The following is a 20,478-nucleotide window of genomic DNA, read 5'->3' as shown; positions in this document are numbered from 1 at the left end:
AGGTAGCTTGTTTAAGAACAATGTGACCTAATTGTCATTTGACTTCACTGAGCTAGTGGAGGCGAAATTGCAAGTATTCGCCTATACTTGTTTATCTTGACTTTCAAATCATCCCCTTTCTTAATGAAATACTCCTATACTTGGTGATTGTCACGAGGACGTGAAATTTTATTACTTTGCTTAGCATTTGATTTAAAGTCTATCAAATATGCTTAATGTGACTTACGCATGTTGTTGGGAATAAAGGCCCTCGTGCCTTTTAATGTGCGCGGGTGTGAACATACCCTCAGCACTTGTACTTACACATATATATCTATCTAAAAACCTAAAATGGTACGCTCGTCATTGCACCCAAAAGAATCGTGACCACTCTCTACTCTCTACTCTGCTCTCTCACTCTCTTTCTCTCTCTCTCTCTTTGTTGCTAACGAATACTGGCTGTCTCGATCTCCGTGCCTCCCGGTCACTACAAACTGGTATCAGAGCGGGCAAGAGAGAGCTCAGGCATGCATGCCTCTCAAGATAGTCGACAGGCGTGCGTAGGCTTAGCAGCAGGCGCACGTCAATGTCCAGCAGGTGTAGGAGAGGCAGTCGACGGACCAGTAGGCAGCATTTTAGGAGTCGCATGAGTGGCGCATAGTCTCGATGGGTAGCAGACTGTAGGCGACAGTCAGGGTGTGTGACAGTGAGGGCGATTTGAGATGCTGATGATAGACGCGGCATGGTCCAACAGGCGTGACGGGCAGCAGCACAGGCACGACGGACCAGCGGGGCTCTTGAGACGGACGGGACCAGTTGATGAGACGGTGCCTACGAACAACCACGCGACTGCCAGCACGCGACGTGGCGAGCAGGTGACCAAGCGGCGACCTACACGGTGGGTCAACGGACCTGTCGTTCAACACTTTTTTTCTCTTCAAAATCCTTTTTTTTTGAAATTCCCCTATCGAGGGTCCACGTGTGGAGGCACACCTTCAAATTTTTGTGCAATCTGAGCCCAGAAATTTGGGGCTTCTCCAGATTGAGTGCTGTTCATGCAAAATTGAGGCATCTGCGTCAGAAATTGCAGACATTGTGCGCAATTCAATTGGGGATTTCGCCAAAATTATTGAAATTTTACTCATCTGAGTGAAAGTTCTCAACATTGGACTCGAGAAATTTTGGGCTTTTGCAAAATTTTGTGAAATTTTGCTAATTTTGCCCGTTTTATCCTTTCGGGAACATGTATTAATGCAATTGGGATAGATTGGTCAGTGAAATTTGGGGGTTTTGCCGAAATTGCTCTATTTTGGCAAAATTGGCCTATTTTATGCATGTTAGAGATAGTTCAGATGTATGGTTAATGCTTTGAGCACAAAATTCTGGGGCTTTTGACCGTGCGTGTCAAATTTTATGCCCGTGGTTACATGTACAACAGAAATTGCAGCTAACATTTGGGACTTCTCATGTAATGTGATGCATTTGCCCTTGGAACAGCTGTAATCAGTTGTGGAATGCTGTAGCACATGGTTTGGTGCTTCTGAAAATTTAATTACAGATCTGAAATCTTTGCTTTTACATGGTCATTTATTGCTGGTTGGTACTTGTTTGTACCTTGGTCACTTGTGTGATAGTTTGGGCTTGCATTTGCTGATTTTTTGGTCACATTTGGGCTGAAAATCATGGTTGGCAGCAGTGACAGCAATAATCTCATGCACATAAAGAAGCTTGAAGGAGTACATAACTTTGCAGTCTAGCAAAAACAATGCTATAATATCTTGTTGCAAAAGAAGCAGGCAAAGCCGATTAAGATAAAAGGGGCAAAACTTGCAGATATGGAATAGGACGATTGGGATAAGTTAAATGAGCTTGCACGCTCAACCATGGAGCTATCGATTTCTGATGTCTAGCTGCTTAATATTGAAGGTTTGGATTTTGCATATGCTATTTGGACTCGACTGGAAGAACTGTATGCAAAGAAGAGTGCTGTGCTGCAAGCAAAGTGTATTGGTTGAAAAAGCTTATGGATTTGCGTATGAAAGAGGGTACAACAATGCCTACTCACTTGAGTGAGTTTAACTCCATTTTCAACTAGCTGGTTACCTTGAAGTTCTTGATTGATGAAGAATTTAAGGCTATGTTCTTGCTTTGCACTCTTCTAGAGAGTTGGGATACATTTAGGACTGCTATGAGCAATTCTAATGCGATTCTTTTGTATGCTGATGTAGAGAGTACTCTACTCATGGAAGAAATGAATCAGCAGAACAATGCATCCAGTAACTCTTCCAGTGCTTTGCATACTTGGGGCAGATCATAGCAGAAAGGCAAATCTGATAGCAAGGGACATAGTAAATCACGTGGCAAAGATGTTGAATGCCATCATTGTGGTAAGAAGGGTCACTTCAAACGTGACTGCTATAAATGGAAGAAAGAGAAAGGAAAGGGCAAGAAGATAGATGATAGCAAGAAAGAGAAGAAAGAGGGTCAACCTAAGAAGAGCAGTGTCAAAATTGAAGAGGTGAATGTAGTCACTCATGACAGTGACAGTGGGAATGACGTACTCTTGGTCCCTTTACACTTTGGTGCACATGCTTTACTTGCAGATACAGATGATGCCATGCATACTTGGATTCTCGATTCATGTACTTCCTTTCATGTCACCTCTCATCGTAAGTGGTTCTCTGCCTATACGGGGGTCAACATGGTGTTGTCCATCTTGGGGACAACTATGCATGTAACATTGCAGGTATTGGCAGTGTGCAGTTCCAGTTTCAGCATGGCTCTGTCTTCACACTTCAGCATGTACGGCATGCACCTCAGCTCAAGAAGAGCTTGATTAGTATAGGGCAGCTAGGTAATGATGTATTTCATACCACCTTTGGTGATGGGAAGTGGAAAAACTGTAAGGGATCTAGAGTGATTGCTAGAGGTTGTAAAAGTGATACCTTGTATCCTCTCCATGTATCTAGTGTGAGTGAGTATGTTGTTGCCGTGACCGAGTAGCCAAGTGTTTCTTTGTGGCATGGCTGGTTGGGACACATGAGCCAAACAAGAATGAAAGTGCTTTCTCGTTTGGGTTACTTGCCGTTTTCATTATGCTGATTTTGAGCATTGTGATGATTGTGTTTATTGTAAGCATGCACATATGTCTCACAAAAAGTCTCTTTCTTTGAAATCTTCTCCTCTAGAGTTAGTACATTCAGATGTATGCCAAATGCCAGGATTATCTTTAGGGGGAAAGAAATATTTTGTTACCTTTGTCGATGATGCTCTACAAAAGGTATGGGTTTATCGTATTCGTAGCAAGGATGAAGTGCTTAACAAGTTTAAAAAATTCTTGGCATTGGCTGAAAATCAGACACAAAAAGTCTCTTTCTTTGAAATCTTCTCCTCTAGAGTTAGTACATTCAGATGTATGCCAAATGCCAGGATTATCTTTAGGGGGAAAGAAATATTTTGTTACCTTTGTCGATGATGCTATACAAAAGGTATGGGTTTATCGTATTCGTAGCAAGGATGAAGTGCTTAACAAGTTTAAAAAATTCTTGGCATTGGCTGAAAATCAGACAGATAAGACACTTAAGTGTCTTTACTCTGACAATGGTGGGAAATACGCGTCCAAGGCCTTTCAGGCATTTTGTGACATCAAAGGGATAAAGAGGGAGCTCATTGCCCCTCATAATCCACCCCAAAATGGAGTTGTAGAGTGTATGAATCAGACCATACAAGATAAGGTCTGTACGATGTTGTCTCATGCTGCATTACCCTATGGTTTTTGGGCAAAGGTTGTTATGATAGCCATACACTTAATTAATCGGTCACCAAACAAGTCTTTGGGGGGGAAGTTCCCCAAGAAGCATGGTTAGGCAAGTCACCTTCATATGCTCACCTGAAAGTGTTTGGCTGCGAGGCTTTTATGCACATTCGTAAAGAAAAATGCAACAAACTTGACCCAAAGTCCTATAAATGCATTTTCCTAGGATATGGTGATGAGGATGAAATGGGGTATAGATTATGGAATCTCGAGAAAAGAAAAGTAGTATATAGCAATGATGTTATCTTCCGGGAAGATCGTATGCATAAACAGCCCGAAAAGACTGAGGAGGTTCATAGGGTTGTATTCCGGGAAAAAATACATATTGGACAGCAAAATGTGCCCGCTGTACAACAGCAAATACCTGCTGTAAATGAACTTGTGAATGCAGAAAATAATGCTAGAAATCATCAGCCAGCTATTGCCCATGATAATGAGCCACTACGTGTGCAGGAACAGCCAGGACAACAAGCTGTTAATGCTGATTTGTATGCTGAAATGCCAGGACAACAGCTGAAAATGCTCAACAACTAGCAAACAATGATCATTGGGTTAAGAGATCATCTAAGGCTACTAGAAAACCTGATAGATTCATTCCTGGTGCAAACAATGTGGCTGATTATGTCATGTTGACAAACTGTGGTGTACCGTCTTGCTTCAAGGAAGCAATGGACAGATAGGACAACAAAAAAGGGTATAAAGCCATGTTATAAAAAATGGAATCTCTTGAGAAAAATGGCACTTGGGACTTGGTGCAGTTGCCTAAAGGGCAGAAAACACTTTCATGTAAATGGGTTTACAAGATGAAGGTTACTTTTGGTTCCTCACCAAAGTACAAAGCAAGATTGGTTGTGAAGGGGTATAAGTAGGAATATAGAATTGACTTTGATGAAATTTTCTCTCCTGTAGTCAAGATGACTACCTTGAGAACCATTTTTGGCCTGGTTGTAGCTGAAGATATGGAGCTCATACAGATGGATGCAAAGACTGCATTCTTACATGGTGATCTACATAAAGACATATATATGCAGCAGCCTGAAGGGTTTGTTGAAAAAGAGAAAGAGAAGATGCTATGTAAACTCAAAAGGAGTTTGTATGGGCTGAAACAAGCACCAAGAGAATGGTATCATAAGTTTGATACATTCATGCAGTCTCAAGGTTTCCATAGAAGTCTAGTGGATCACTGCTTGTACACTAAGAAGGCAATAGATGGCAGCCTGATTATCTTGGTTCTGTATGTTGATGATATGCTGATTACTGGCAGGGATACTCATGCCTTGGATTCACTGAAGCAAAGTCTTCATGGCAGCTTTGACATGAAGAATCTTGGTGATGCAAATCATATTCTTGGCATGCGAATACTCAGAGATAGGCCAAAAGGCTTGCTCTATCTCAACAGGAGTATATCTCTAAGGTTTTGCAGTGTTTCAATATGGAGGGGGGGGGGGAACAATTAGCGTTCCATTGCCTCCATATGTGAAACTCAGTGCAGAGGACAGCCCTACATGTGATGATGAGAAGGCTGAAATGGCCACGATACCATATGGTTTAGCTGTTGGCAGTTTGATGTATACTATGGTTGCTACATGTGACATTGCCTTTGTAGTGGGAGTGGTTAGCAGATATATGGCAAACCCTGGTAAAAAGCATTAGGAAGTAGTGAAAGGTATTATGAGATATCTCAAAGGCACAAAGGAGTTGTGCGTCTACTTTGGAAAGCAGAAGGCATCTGTTGTTGGCTTTATGGATGGTGACTATGCTGGTCATGCGGATTGCAAAAAGTCCACTTTTGGGTACGTGTTTACCTTCACACGAGGAGTTGTCTCTTGGATCTCCAGGCTACAAAAGTGTGTTGCATTGTCTACTAGAGAGGCAGAGTATGTGGCTGCCACTGAGACATACAAGGAGGCTTTATGGCTTTCACGTCTGGTAGGAGAGCTTGGCATTATAGAGTTATCTATTCTCCACTGTGACAGTCAAAGTTGTCACAAGACTGTGACAACTATTACCTTTTTGTTCAGAGGGTATTTCAGAGCCCAATTGATGTCAGAATCAAGGGGCACTTGGCACAGATGATGCAAGACAGTGCAAGGAACAATATGAGCTGAAAACAGGTGTCAGAACAGGTCTGAACCAGTAATTACAGTGGGCTGAATAGTATAGGGAACAGTAAGAGTTGTAAACAGGTTTCAGAACAGGTCTGAACCAGTAGATACAGCAAGCTGAAATTGTCAACTCTGCACTCCAACCAGAAGATTCAGACTTGGGCAGAGTTTCCCCTCCTGGTCAACTTGATTTGGGTCAGTAATTGCACTGTTATGTTGTCAAATTTCACCCAGAATAGGTGAAAGACAGCCCATTGTACTTTCTCTCTTTTTAAAAATAAAGAAATACCGCAAGGGGCGCCTGACTTAGGGGCCAACAGGGTGTCTGTGTGGCAACAGGAGCATTCTAGCTTCCTGTTTTTCTTCTTGATTCTGTGTTTTTAAGTTCAGGTAAAGTGGGCGACTGTTAAATTGGGTGAAAGCATTTATATATTTTGGTTGTACACTACCGCCCTTCCCTGTGAACAGGCCGGTTACACAGAGTGCTATCTTGCTAGCACGGAATTCCGTCTTTTATGTGAAGACGAAGCACATCAGGTGAAGTACCACTTCATTAGAGATGTACTTGACAGCAAGAGCATTGAGCTTGTTAAAGTGCATACAAATGATAATCGTGCAGATCTTCTTAGAAAGGGTCTTCCAGCAGAGCGGTTTGCTCATTGCCGACAGATGATGGGAGTTGGATAGATATATGTATTTCAGCTTTGTACATACCTAGACTTAGTTGATTCTTTTCTCCTCATAAGACACATTGCCTTTAGGTGGGAGGTTATTGGAAATAAAGGCCCTCATGTCTTGTAATGTGCTCGGGTGTGAACACACCCTTAGCACTTCTACTTACACATATATATCTATCTAAAAACCTAAAGTGGTACACTTGTTATTATACCCCAAAGAATCGCGCATACTCTCTACTCTCCACTCTGCTCTCTCTTACTCTTTGTCTCTCTCTACTGCTAACGAACATTGACTGTCTCGATCTCCGTACCTCCTGGTTACTACACATGTGAGATGTAAGTTAATTATTTCATAGTGTGGGACTTAGGATCCCAAATAATTAGTTGGTGCCAAAGGCAAAAGTTACAAAAAGATATGTTTAACAGGTACTAGGTGGTGCCTGATGTCACATTTTGACCTAGATCAATTTATTAGCCACTAATGTCAGTGGTGACATTAGAGACCAGGTATTAAGTAATTAATTAATGCTGGCCTAAAGGTCAATAACTACTTAGGGACACTTGGGAGACAAATTGGTCTAGCCAATTTAATTATTGGCCGGTGGAATTATTTCACTAGAATAATTGTTAAATTAATTTTCAAAATTAATATTTTGAAAATTAATTTAATAAGCTAGATAAGTCTGGAAAATAGGATTAAAAAGCAGCCACTTGGCAAAACTTGCCCATGCAAGTGCGAAAAACGTTTTTGGAGATTGATGGAAGTCTATTCTAGCCATTGTGAGACAGAAGGAGCCTATTAGAGAGCAAGGAAAAACTGTTGATGTGATTTGCAGCCACTAGGGATCATTCAATTAGCAGACAATAACAATTTTGGAGTCTTTCAGGAGCAAGTGACAATTGCCCAAGGTCCTTCTGGTGTAGATGACAGCATATAGGAGGGGACATTTTTTAGTAGTCCTAAGTTGTAGCTTACAGCATTCATGGTTGTTTGAGCAGAGCAGCAACAAATTTTTAACATTTGTGATGAAACCTTGAGATTTTTCTCTCTACGGCATTCTCTCTCATCTCCCAACCATCTCTTAAATTATCTCAACAAAATCTGGTCTTTTGAGTCATTAGAGGTGGAAAGATTGGAAATTCTCTGTTGTAAACCCTAATCTACAGTAGAAATTAGGGTTTGACAGCCACCTTGGGCTGTGTGCTCAGAATTGAGGGCCTAGGATTGGAATTTCAGTTCTTGAAATTAAGGAATTTCAAAGAGATTCAAGAGGCCAGCTAGCCAATATCACATTTGGGGCCGAATTTGTCTTTCAAGGAGTAGGGTAAAGGCCAATCCCCAAGCAAACCAAGGGGCAAATTGGTTTGAAGTCTTGTTGGTAAGTTTTTACAACAAGAGGTATTTGGATAAGTGGAGGAGATCAAAGAATCTCAATTGTACTCTATCCATTTGCAATAACAACTAAAGAAATATCGCAAGGAGCGCCAATTTTGGGGCCAATAGGCTGTCTATTGAACAAGATTATAGTGGTAAAGTGTGCATTTTAATTTATGTGAATTAATTACTTGTTGTAATTAGTGCTAAATTAGGTTGTTTACTACCCTCTTTGAGGAGAAAGGCTGGTTTCAGTGATTGAGATTGAAATGTTCACTTCAATGTCTCGTTGGATAGCAATTGGTGCAATGACTCCAATGATTGGATCCTAGGGGAAAGTTTTGTAATTGGGAGTGAAATTGAGGAACTAACTAGTATATCAACTCAACATTTGCTGTAGGATTGTGAGCCTTCCATAGACGGATGATATAGGGTAGGCTAGTTGAGGATCCAACATAGACTCTAGACCAATTTCTAGGTCCCAAAGACCCTGAGACTCAAACACTTGGCATCATGTTTGGCCAAGTCATGGAATTCAATCTATTACAATGAGAGTCATCATTAAAATCATTCTTGGCTGTAGCAATTGAGGTGTGAGTGTTGAATGGTGGGTAGATGGGTAGGTTGGGTGATTGGAGTATACTTGGGGTTTGCTCCGAAGTGCCCACCATGCATTTGATATGTGGGGCCTAGGGAGGCTGGATGAATGCACTAGGAGAGGATGGAAATCCTTACATTTGAGTGGCCTGTGGAAGGAGTGAGATGGCATTATAAGCAGAGAATGAGATCCTTGCGTTTTAGTGGCCTTGGGTAAATGTCAGGGGAAGTGGGGGGGATATCCAACACAAGCATCCCCAAGATAGATAGGTATGCTCACTTATGGATAGGTGTAAGGTACGATGTCTACAAGTGGCAATCCCAATAATGGAGTACTAGAGTGCAAAGTGGCATGCACTAATGAATAGCTAACATGTGGAACTGAAAAGAAAAATGAATTGGGAGTGGAAACAGAAGATCCTAATCTTATTGTACTTGACATTGAAGGAAGGAACATGATGTGAGTGATGCCGGTGTTGAATCTAATCCTTAGCTATTGAAAGTGAAAGAAAAGGGATCTAAGTTATTATGAGAAGTGGGAGGGACAAGAGGGAATTATGATTGAGTTAGCACCAACAACTTGCTCAAACAAAGTAGAAGATAATGTAAGATTTATACTTGAATACATGTTTGCCTCTAGGGCCTCCTATATGCATACCAATCATGGTCTCCATGGTAACTTACAACCCGATCTTGTACAATAGGAGGAGCAATAGAGCAGGGTTTTGGTTCATATGAATCAAAAGAAGTATACGAACCTAACACTGCTTGACGGTGATAAAGATGAGGATTCATGAGGTGTCTTGAATGTGGTATGTCTTCCTTGAGTGGAAAGGTAGCCAACCTCGCTGTTAAGACATTGGCTGACGTGACTCCTAAAGGAGTGTTGAGTAAGACAAGGAGTGTAGTTAGGCCATCTGCTATGCCATATATTCTATGAACTCTGTGTTTGTCATCCACACAACATATGGTAGGGTGGATGAAATTGAGGGAGAGGATGTGTCATCCTCTTTGAGAGCATAATGTTGCCTCAAGGCCTCCAATGAAAGAGAAGCCTGAGAAGACATGATGGCTTCCTAAGGAGTAAGGTGTCTTGGCTATTGTGAGTTGGTTTTGTGTCACTTGTATATCTTGCACACTCTAATACCTTGTGAAGATATGCTAGGTTTGCATTGAAAAAACACAGAATGTAGGAACAAAACTAAAACACAATAACTGAAACAAAAGTGCAAAATGTAAAATATGGAAGAATAAAGGTGAAACTGAATGAATAATGTATGCTGAATGAAGGAATGAATACACACAATGCTCCAAGGCAGAGCTGTCCATCAGCCAATGACTCTTGTAGGAGTGAGCTGAGGGAGGTATCAGAGTCTATTGTTCACCAAAGATGGATCTTGAGTGCAGTAACCACAAGTCAATGTAGAGGGTGGTTTAGAAAAGTGCTGAAACTCAAAATGGCCTGCTGTAGGTGCAAACACAGATCAGGCTGGTGCAGAAAAGTGCTGAAAAACTCAAAACACAGCAGTTGACTGTATGAATGATGATGGTGTGGCAGTAAGGGCAGATTGATCAGCAGTCACAGGGAGCAGACAGGCAAGTAGCTGATAATGAGGGAGTGCTTTAAACAGTGAACACAGCTGTGAAAGATGACATTAGCGGTGTGGATGACCTCCAGGTGACGAGACAACAGCAGGGCGGCCTGTTTTGATGTAAACGCAGCAGTCCACCAGGTTGTGATGAGCAAGTTGGCAGTTGGAAACTCTTTGACAGGGGCATCGCAGCACTTGCCCACACCAGGTTGTGATGAGCTTGCCACTAGTTCCCTTGTTTCCTTGTGGAAAGAGTTGAGAGGCATCCCCAGGACTTGGGACAAGCTTGCTACTTACATTCTGAACTGAAAGACTACCACATTGTAGGTAAATTCTCAGGATATGAGCATTCAAATGCCTCACTTTTGAGGTGTATCTTCACGAATCAAAGACTTGCATATGAAGGCACCAAAGATGGATCGGTTACACTTACAGATAATTGTTGTTGGTTTACCTGATCCATATGAGCTACAAATGAAGAACAACAGCAAGACTTTAGGGGAAGCAATTAGTTTTACTCGTGTTTATGATGGTATGAGGGGTTTCAGCAAGTTGGAGCATTCCACCAGTCAGGGAATTAATTCTTAATGCAAATTTCCACTCTATTCTGCTAGCTGATACCCCTTGAAGAAGTGCAAGTTCATTGAAAAAAAGGCTGTTGAGTTCATCTTGAAGTGCCAAAAAGCCTAATGGAGAATAAGCAAGGGAATCATTTGTCTTTGACAAGTATGCTGTGTTGTTTCTTGCCCTAGAACTTATGATTGCAATTTGAAGTGCAGTGTGTCTAGTTGGTTGTAAAAGGTTATGATTGGACATGTTAACATTTTAACCTTCACACTTCTCATGTCCTTACTTATATCTGGATCTGGAAACGAATGGTGTTTTTTTAGCATCAAGGGCTGGCCCAAAAGTTCATTCTTACAACTTTCTTGAAGGGAAACTTTTATCGGAACACATCAGGCCTTATGAGGGCTGATGTGTTTTTGGTTTCCTTTTCGATTATGAAAATGAGTTGTATATCCAATTATAATAGTAGCAGACTAAGAAGTTGGTTGATTATGTCCTGGGTGCGTCTTGATTTCTTATTTCACATGCAGGATCCAAGCTGCTGAAAAATATTTTGGACCTTTGTGGACATGACCGATCCATTGTTGAGATCTATCTACATGTTCAGACTAACAACGAAGAAGCTATTTCTTTTTATCAGAAATTTGGTTTTGAAGTACGTGAGAAGATAGAGAAGTATTACAGTGACATTGAGCCACCAGATTGTTTCCTGTTGTCTAAGAGCTTAGCTCCTGCCACAAAGGGGAAACGTTCATCTTAATTCATGATACGAAATTGGATTCAAATGGTCCATGGAAAAATTTTTGAGTGTTACTTTTAAAAACTTTTGAGGCTTGTAAAGAAATCTGGAACTTGCAGTCTTAGGCTGTGAACGTCTTTGTTGGCTACTGATCTTTCTTTTACCATTTTTATCTATTTGTATCCTTTGGATGGATGTTATGCGCCACATTGTAATCCATCCAACAAAACTTAAGGTCTCTAAACAGCTGTCTATGATTGTTTTTGTTACATTACAACCTCTTTCATTTTGTTCCTATTATATCCCTGTGATAGATGTGCCAGTTATGCGAGCTGTGGTATGATGAATCCCTTCTGGACTATCAAATTAACCTTGCCCTCCGACCTCAAGCAAACAGATATACCCACTCACCTGACTGCTCAACTGATGCATAGTTAACAAACTTGTTATACCTTAACTTGCATCCTTAAGAGCAGTCTTTAAATAAACTCTCTAGCTTTAAATACAGAGTTGAAAGATCACAGCCATGGATTTAACTTGCATCCTTAAGAGCAGTCTTTAAATAAAGTCTCTAACTTCAAATACAAAGGTGAAAGATCAACACATCCATGGGATTGATCATGAATGGTTCTGTCAGAGTAATCTAGTACTTTAATAGGACCGAGTGTTGTGTTTTGATGCTTCACCTCTTCTGGGTGTTCCCTTGCATGTCCATTTGACCTTTTTCTTACAGTAGTGGTTTGCATCTGGAGTAAAGGGAAGTACTAGCAAAAGTTGTGGTCAGATCTTATAGCAATGTGTAATGGTATTTTGGCCCAATATATATGTTCTACAGTCTCCATGCTTCACTTGTGGGCTTGTTTCCTTTGTCGAATGTTATGCATATCATGCTCATGGTTTTGCTTTTTATATATGTTCTACAGGTTCCCATGCCTCACGCATGGGCTTGTTTCCTTTGATGACTGTTTTGCATATCATGCTCGTGGATCTTGAGAGCAATATATACAATGAATAAATTAAGGAGTCAAACTAATGGTCTAATTTGTATAGATGAGTTTGTGCACATTGTTAGGTAGTTATAGACTAACTAAACAGACTTTCTTCAGGAAGGCAATGCCAGCATATGAAGCCTCAATGTTCTTGTATGGTGGGTGTCTAAACATCTCATTGGAAGTAATTTTATGAGATGCCTACTAGTTTCTGACGCATCATTTATTTATTGACACTTCGGTGCCTTGTTAGCCAATGATTGAACTCCAATTGGACTACAGTTCTTATAATTGGTTGGTGCTATAATGACAAATGCCTGTGATATACACAATACTTACTCTATATGTAGGAGTCAAGGAATGCTTGGAGAGTAGATATAATTGGTAAAAACAAATTTTGTAAACTATCAAAGTCTTCAACGCTTGACATATTCAATGCATTGGCATGTGGAACAAAATGGGTTTCTCATGTGAAAATGCATAATTGATTCTCACACTAACAATTACAAGGTTTGGGGCTGATCCAACTATCAAGATAAGACATGTACATATACAACTACCCTATCGATTTGGGCCTTCCTACATAGTCTCATCATGCATACAACAATGAAACAAGTTTGATGAGTGTGTAAGCATAATAATACATTGTGAAGGATTGCCCATGGTAAGAAATCAAGTGGCCGTGAATGCAGCCTAATTTGACTCGCCCAAGAATGGTGCACTCAAGGTCAAGGCAATTTTCCTTGCCCTGGACCAAGTTAAAGTATGTGCTCACCACATATGTTTAAAGATGTTACATTTGACTCTATTAATAGCCAAGCCAACCTATTGATGACCTTATTATCTTACCTGATGAGTCGTTATGATTGCAAGCCCACTTTTTAATGATTGGTAATGTGGCAAAACACCACTTTTGGGGAAGGAGGTACAAGTATATTTGAATAGGAAGGAGACGAGGAAAGAAAAAAAGTAAAAAGAAGAAAAGATTGGTCTAGAAAAGCGAACTAGACGAAGAGACTAGGCTTGCAAAAGATAGGAAGGAGTAGAGTTAGAAGGAAAGGAATAACAAAGTAAACCTATGCTATTAGGAGCAGTTATAAGAAGTGGAGTATAGGGTTGCATTAAAGCAATCATGAAAGGAATTTGAGGCTAGAGAGGTGGCCCATGCCAAGGAGCATGAAGACACCTTAATAGCACTAAGAATGTTTTTCAAAGAGAGCATGAGGAGATAGGAGTCCTTGGAGCTATGCTTGCAAGGACTGTCCAAGGCAAGTTTAGTTGGTCCTAGCAAAGAAAATGAAAAGATTGTGGAAGATACCTAAGCTTCTTCATAAGTTGTACCTATTGGTTTTCTAGGATTATTTGCAACCGTACAAGAGCTAAATAAAGAAATGACTCAAATGAGGAAGAAGATGGTTGAGGAGACCAATGCAACATTCCTAATCAAGTAGTCCTTAGAGTCACCTTGTTGACTCTTTGGATCAACCCCCTACATTCCTAATCAAGTAGTCCTTAGAGTCATTTGTTGACTCCTTGGACCAACCCACTAAAGTAAGTTGTGCTCTTGGAATTGTGTCTACCTTAGAGAGCCTTTGTGATGACTCAAGTAAGACGAGGGTAGGGAAATCAAGGAGAAGCAAGAGATTTAGCCCTAGTTGCATGAAGAGAAGGCTACACATCAAGAATATATCCAAGCTTCAACTCGAGAACTCTTGGAAAGACATGCAAATATAAAAACAATGAAACATGAATGCTATTATAGGGACAATGAAGGTCACCACACAGGAGATAAAGGAGCTATAGGCTTGTAATGAAGATGTAAAAAACATAGTGGTTGAACTCACCACCTTGTTGGAATAAGTGGTGGTTAAATCAACCACTCTAAGCAATGAACTAGAACATATCAAATAGGCACAAGAGCAACTAAAGGAAGCCTTCATTGGGCTGCAAAGAGCTGTGGATAAAACCTTGACAAGAGTAGCTAAGAGCATAGAAAATGAAGCTTGGAAAGGGGTAGAGGTCATGGATGATTTAATAAGAAGAATGGCCTCTAATATAACAAGTGCCTTGTCAATATATCAAATGCTGCCCTCTAAACAAGCAAAAGGCATTAGAAGTAGCAAACTAAGGTGTATAAGCACATTATAGTAATGTAGTAGAAACTCTAGAGAAAAGAATCTTTACTGCCACCACATTGCCATAAAAGATGCGGAGAAGCTAAACCTATATTCTACATGACTTTGGTTGAGAGATTGAAAATACTTACATACTTTCATGCCAAAGAGAATTTAGTGGAGCAATTGAAATTTATAGGCTATGGCAATGGGACCTTAAGGAAATGAGATTTTGGATGACCATATCCTCACAAACACCTTCAACATCAAGCATCCAACCCAATCCACATGAGAAGGTTACCATGGAGCCATTGGAATCACCAAGAGTGGCATCATCATCACCTACTGCAACAAAGACCATGGGGAATCAAGTGACCCAAGGAAGGGAATGATGAGAAGTCTCATGAACACCACAACAAAGAGCTACATGAAGAACTTGAGACATCAGTGTATACTCAAGAATAGTATGATATGTGATTAAGATTATTAAGGCTTGGGTATAGAGGGTGTAGGATGTTTCACTACTAGCAGACCTTCTAGCATTGTAAGAGAGAGGGAGGGCCTTGAAGAGGTACTACAAAAATTTTAAGATCCTACAAAAATGGTGTTTGACTTTATTGTCTCCAAAGAACGTAGGCTTAGGAGAATCAAGCAAATATGCACCATAGATATCCTCATTAAGACTACTCTAGCAAGGTTGATCTTAGTTGAGCCCCTAGGATGCATGGAAGTTGCAACTAAAGCGGCGCTACACTATCTTAGAGGAAAATGAGCAAGCTTGGTTTGCCTTTTGTTACATCACTTCATTGTCATCAACCTTGCAACTCTTCTTAAGAAATAATATTTACTCTATTCATGTAAAAAAGGGAAAAAGGAAAAAAAGACCAAAAGAGAGAAAAAGCTCCAACCTAGAATGGGTGCACCCACAACCACTATACCTAAGGATCCTCAAGTTAGAGACGCTTGATGTCTTACCAATTGGATCCATCTCTAACCCCTCTAGACCCTTTTCCCCCACAATACAAATGCAAGGCATATCAAGGGTAGGACATCCTAAGCTTGCTCACCAGACCTATCACCCTAAGTTATGCTGCATCATTGATTCCTTCAACCAATTGGGTCTTGAAGTTTGGGACATGTCCAAGGAGCTTTGGCCTCTTAGTGTTGGACACATCTCTCCATTGCACTTGCAATTTCACCATCTCTACTACATGTTTAGGTAGGCACATTCGTGAGAGTAGCACACTGTGTGTGTAGCAACATATGAAGATTGGGAGCGAATACTATGACATTAGTATCATCTATATTCCTCATCAACATTCACTCTCCTACACATCACCCTTTCATCCATTGAGTCTATTAACCTCCATGATCTAGATCTTCCAAAGATTACCACACTACACCAAGAGAGCTTGCCATGGAACTCACACTTGGCTAACAAGGGGGTAAATGCTAACCCTTAGAGAAGGCAAGTTGCACAAGGTAGGTCAGTAGCTCGATTTGAAGAGCAAGAAGGCCAATCAAGTGTCAAAAATTATTTTGCAAAGCTTTGCATGATTTGAAGGACTTAACGTGCTATATTAGACACCATTCATCTATGAGGTGCACTTGTCATTTTTCCACTTATTAAAGAGACATTATATTATTGAAAAAATTAATTTAGATCTAGGATCACTCTTGTACAAATCATTTATATCAGCCATGTCTACATTGAAAACCCCACAATGGATGTGAAAAGAATATGGGCATGTCTATTTGGTTTTACTCAAACCATCTCCACCATATTGAAAGTGGAATGTAAAAAGGAAAAGGACTAGTCATAAGTGGAAAAAGGGTATAGGGTATTCAACTAAAACCATAACACTAATGTACATAATATGTAAAAGTAAATAGAGAGCTTATTCTTTTATGTCCATAGTTTGATTTTACCATTTCTTGTTTATATGCATTGTACTTCCATAGAGAGAGAGAGAGAGAGAGAGAGAGAGAGAGAGAGAGAGAGAGAGAGAGAGAGAGAGAGAGGACTAATGAGGGCGAAGCTTTATCTTCACTCTTGTTTTTATCTCTTTGTCCCATCTTACTTCCATGGCTTGAGAGGATAAGAGGTTTAGTGAGAGGGATTGTGCAAGGGAGAGAGTGCAAGAGAGCAAGGGACTAGCTCAAGAGAAGTTATTCTCCATCGTCTTCATCTCCTTGTTCTCTATCTTCTTCTCTTGGTATTGGAGCAGTAATAGTGCAAATTGGAAGAAGATGAGGCAATGGCTTGAGTGCATCACTTGGATCAAGCGACCACCAACGAGCAACTCATGCGTTTTGGATTAGAATGTGGGAGAAGGTAAATAGGGGGGTCGATTGCACCCTCTTGGGCTTCTTTGTTCTCTTTCTTTCATAGGGAGTGAGAGAGGAGAGTATAGATGGTTAAGAGTAAGATTAAAAGCCAACTAGGTGAGAGATAATTGAGTTATTCATGTTTTGAGCTCTTGAATAATTAAGTGTTTTGTCTATGTCCATTTGTCGAGTTGCAAGTTAACTCTAACAACAGTCATAGCCCATCAACCCTTTGAAAAATAGAAAATTGACATTATTAGACCCATACTTTGCACTTAGTATTGTCAAGGTTACATCAGAGTCATGATTGACTACCTAATGAAATGGGTTCAGGCTAGGGCCAAAAGGAAGAATGACACATGTACCATGACAAAGCTTGCATGGAAAAGAGTAATCTCTAAATTTGGTTGCTCTATTGAAAAATCCCTTATGGAAGAAAGTCATCTCCAATTTGACCAAAGAACCTACTTCTTGAACAAAATGTATCTAACACCTCCTATCTACATTCATGGTCATTAAAAAGTCATCTCCATATAAGCAAAACTAATGGTTAAGTTGAGTCCACAAATAAAATATTTATTAATGTAACCACAAAAACGGTTTCGGACTCTAGAAGCGACTAAGATAAAAAGCTCATGGCAGCTCTTTGGGCCTATTGTTATGTGACTTACCTATGACATGGATGCCATTATGCTTGCAAAGTTTATAATTAATAAAAGAATGCTAGAAGGGAAATGCAACTTGGACCAAGCATCTCAAAGAGCTCGAATACTTCTAAAAAACCCACATGTTAGCCATGCACACTCTAAAATGCAAAAAGGTATACATGTAAACTTGGCTCGATGACAAAAAGCAATATATGAAGCAAAGGTTACTTTTTAATATATTAAAGCTAAGGTCTAGGTGCATGCAATAGGAGGACCTCTCATGTAGCCACAAAAAGGGATGGATGCCCAAGGGGGATGTGGAAACCCTAACCCTATAACCTGAATTGTATCAAATTAAGTAGTACCATGTGATTGTGATATGCATTAGTTAATGTTTTTGACTAAAGCTAAGGTCTAAGTGCATGCAATAGGAGGGATACCAATCATGTAGCCACAAAAAGGGTTGGATTCCCAAGGGGGATGGGGAAACCTTAACCTTAAAAGTACGGTGCTCGAGTATCTCCATCGCCACCATCATGTGCTGCTAGTCATTGCAGTATGAAAGGGCCGTTGTGGACAACATACTGATCATCGGCCTATAGATCTTCATTTGTTACGTCTTTAGGCTGCCTGCTCTCTTCTTTATCATTGCTGGCTATTCATCATCACCCTGGTCATGTTGAACTTTCATGCCCACCCCACTGCACATCATCATTGTGATACTTTGACTTCACCATCACGCTACAGGGAATCAACTGCAGCCCATTGCCTTCAACACCTTGCTGCTGCTCAGCATCTCTGTAATCTTCACCATGCTGTTGCCCACTTGTGGATGTCTGCAACCATTGCGGGCAATGAGGCTGCAATCCTCCATCAGCATGTTTTTCATCATAATCCACGCTATGCCCACATCCGGGTACTGAGAGAAAGAGGAATCAGAGCTCCTGGTGATCAACATTACCCCTGTCCACAGCCGCGTGATCAGCAGACATTAGGAAACGCACGCAAACAATGCTGATTTCAGCACTGATCTTTGTCACACTGGGAACATCGCTCGAGCTAATCCTCCCCATGACTGCCTGGACTGATTGATTGTCATCTTAATCGTGATCAACAAATCGTCAGACAAGGATGATCGCTGCATCTGCATGCTGGGGCTGATCGCGGGTCAATTTGCTGATGACTGATAGAGGCACCCCCTGCTCTATATTTCCATGCCTCTTTCTTACACCTCCTTTGAACCATAGCGTTCCCCCACATTCCCCACCATCCGCCTCTAACCCACCACACATTACTTCCTCCCCAACAGAAATCTCTCCTTTTCCCCCATCCTCCACACCCCCTTCGGCACAACCATAACCTTTAGCCCCCGAACCCACTTGCCACCATCTCCCCCACAACATTCCTTTCCCACCTCCGTCTTCATCGGCCTTTCCCTTCCCACCATCTCCTCCAGACCCCAAACCTCCAATCCTTTTACCATCCTGCCACTGTTGCACAAAGAGGAGCCATCAATCCCAAGAGGAAGAGCAAAGAACAGGAGGAGCGGCAGGGATTAGAAGCCAAAGAGGAGTGGCAATTGCCACATCATCACAAGGTCTCTATTTATTTCTGCTTCTCTCTCTCAAGCATCGCCTTTAACCTGCTTGTCATCATTGATTGAGCGAGGATTGTTGCATGAGAGAGAGAGAGAGAGAGAGCGTGTGGAGAAGAGAGGAGATTTAAATGGGTGGAGGGCGGCCAGTTCAAGCACATCCAATTACTTGACGATAACTAATAAGTCAATATTCCTTGGTTGATTGTACACTACACTATCGCACACCGTACATGTCCTAGTTCACACCACCATGCATTGACCCTATCCTACTACATATGCACGTGAAAAAGCCTTGTTGCATTTAGGATAATAATGCACTTGTGCACTCATTGTATCTCCTTGTTCTCTCCCCACCTAACACCCACCTTGTTTGCGTGGGCGGCAGGGAGGGGGCGGGGGGTCACAGGGAAGAAGGAAGGAAGGTCACACCCCAATGTCCTACACCTAGTGCACTTACCCCATCCTTCAATACCAGCCCTAACCCATTGGATTACTGCACATACACATGCATGGGTACATTACACACTACACATGTAATAGCTCAGTGTACATGCATAGTGCACTAGTTCCCTGCAAAATCACACACAATCTTTTCATACCCCTCTTGCACACAACCCCTAGTGCATACTTGGTGTGTATTGATGTACCTAACCACCACATCCTTACACCCTAGTGCATGCCCATTGAACTAGTGCACTAGCACAGACCTGAGTGCACTACCCTAATGCACAACAATCCCCACACATGTAATCACCCATAACTTCAATACACTAACTTGTGCAAACCACCCCTACATCCACATTTACGTTTACATCCACTACACTTAGGCTAACACACATATATTAATGCACACTACACGTGTATATGTGCATGTGCACTAGTATGCCAATGCTTCACTTTAGCAAATCACAATCGGGGCGTAAAAAGCCTTGCCTATAAACTATCTAGCACTGGCATTAGCGTAGTATACCCACATCCATGCATTTAGTGCATCTTAGACCCCATATTCACGCATAGCCTCATGTACTTATGCACCTTCTAGTGCACCTACTAGGTACACAATCCACATCACTAGGATATTGAAAGCAACACATCGCACATAGGTACATGCAAGACAAAACATCACATAGCCAAGAAAAGAATGACACCCAACAAATAAACGGGAAGGGCATGGATAGAAACAAGAAGGAAAAACATCCTTGGAAATCAACATTTTTGAATAGAACGAACAATACAAAACCAAACAAACCAAGAAGGGTGAAGAACACAATCAAGAAATCCCAATTGAAAATCCACCACTCAAACCATTGAAGCTTGAAGCTAAAAATGTTTTGCTTGTGAATTAGTCATCTTTAAGA

General features: G+C 41.0%; 1 protein-coding gene across 1 annotated transcript in view; it reads left to right on the top strand.

Annotated features, from left to right (window-relative positions):
• Positions 1 to 11,720, top strand: part of LOC148033656 (Acyl-CoA N-acyltransferases (NAT) superfamily protein) — a 62,599-nt gene extending 50,879 nt beyond the window's left edge. Inside the window, exon 3 of the mRNA XM_087681574.1 lies at positions 11,237 to 11,720. Coding sequence (XP_087537700.1) covers positions 11,237 to 11,466 — 230 coding nt within the window. The 3' untranslated portion in view covers positions 11,467 to 11,720. The remainder of the gene's footprint in view (positions 1 to 11,236) is intronic.
• The last annotated feature ends 8,758 nt before the right edge of the window (positions 11,721 to 20,478 follow it).

This window comes from Lygodium microphyllum, chromosome 7, assembly GCF_053477565.2.
Source record: "Lygodium microphyllum isolate KBCC chromosome 7, Lygodium_microphyllum_v1.1.10, whole genome shotgun sequence".
NCBI lineage: Eukaryota > Viridiplantae > Streptophyta > Polypodiopsida > Schizaeales > Lygodiaceae > Lygodium > Lygodium microphyllum.
Note: the sequence above shows the minus strand (reverse complement) of the source record. Positions and strands in the feature narration are given on the sequence as shown.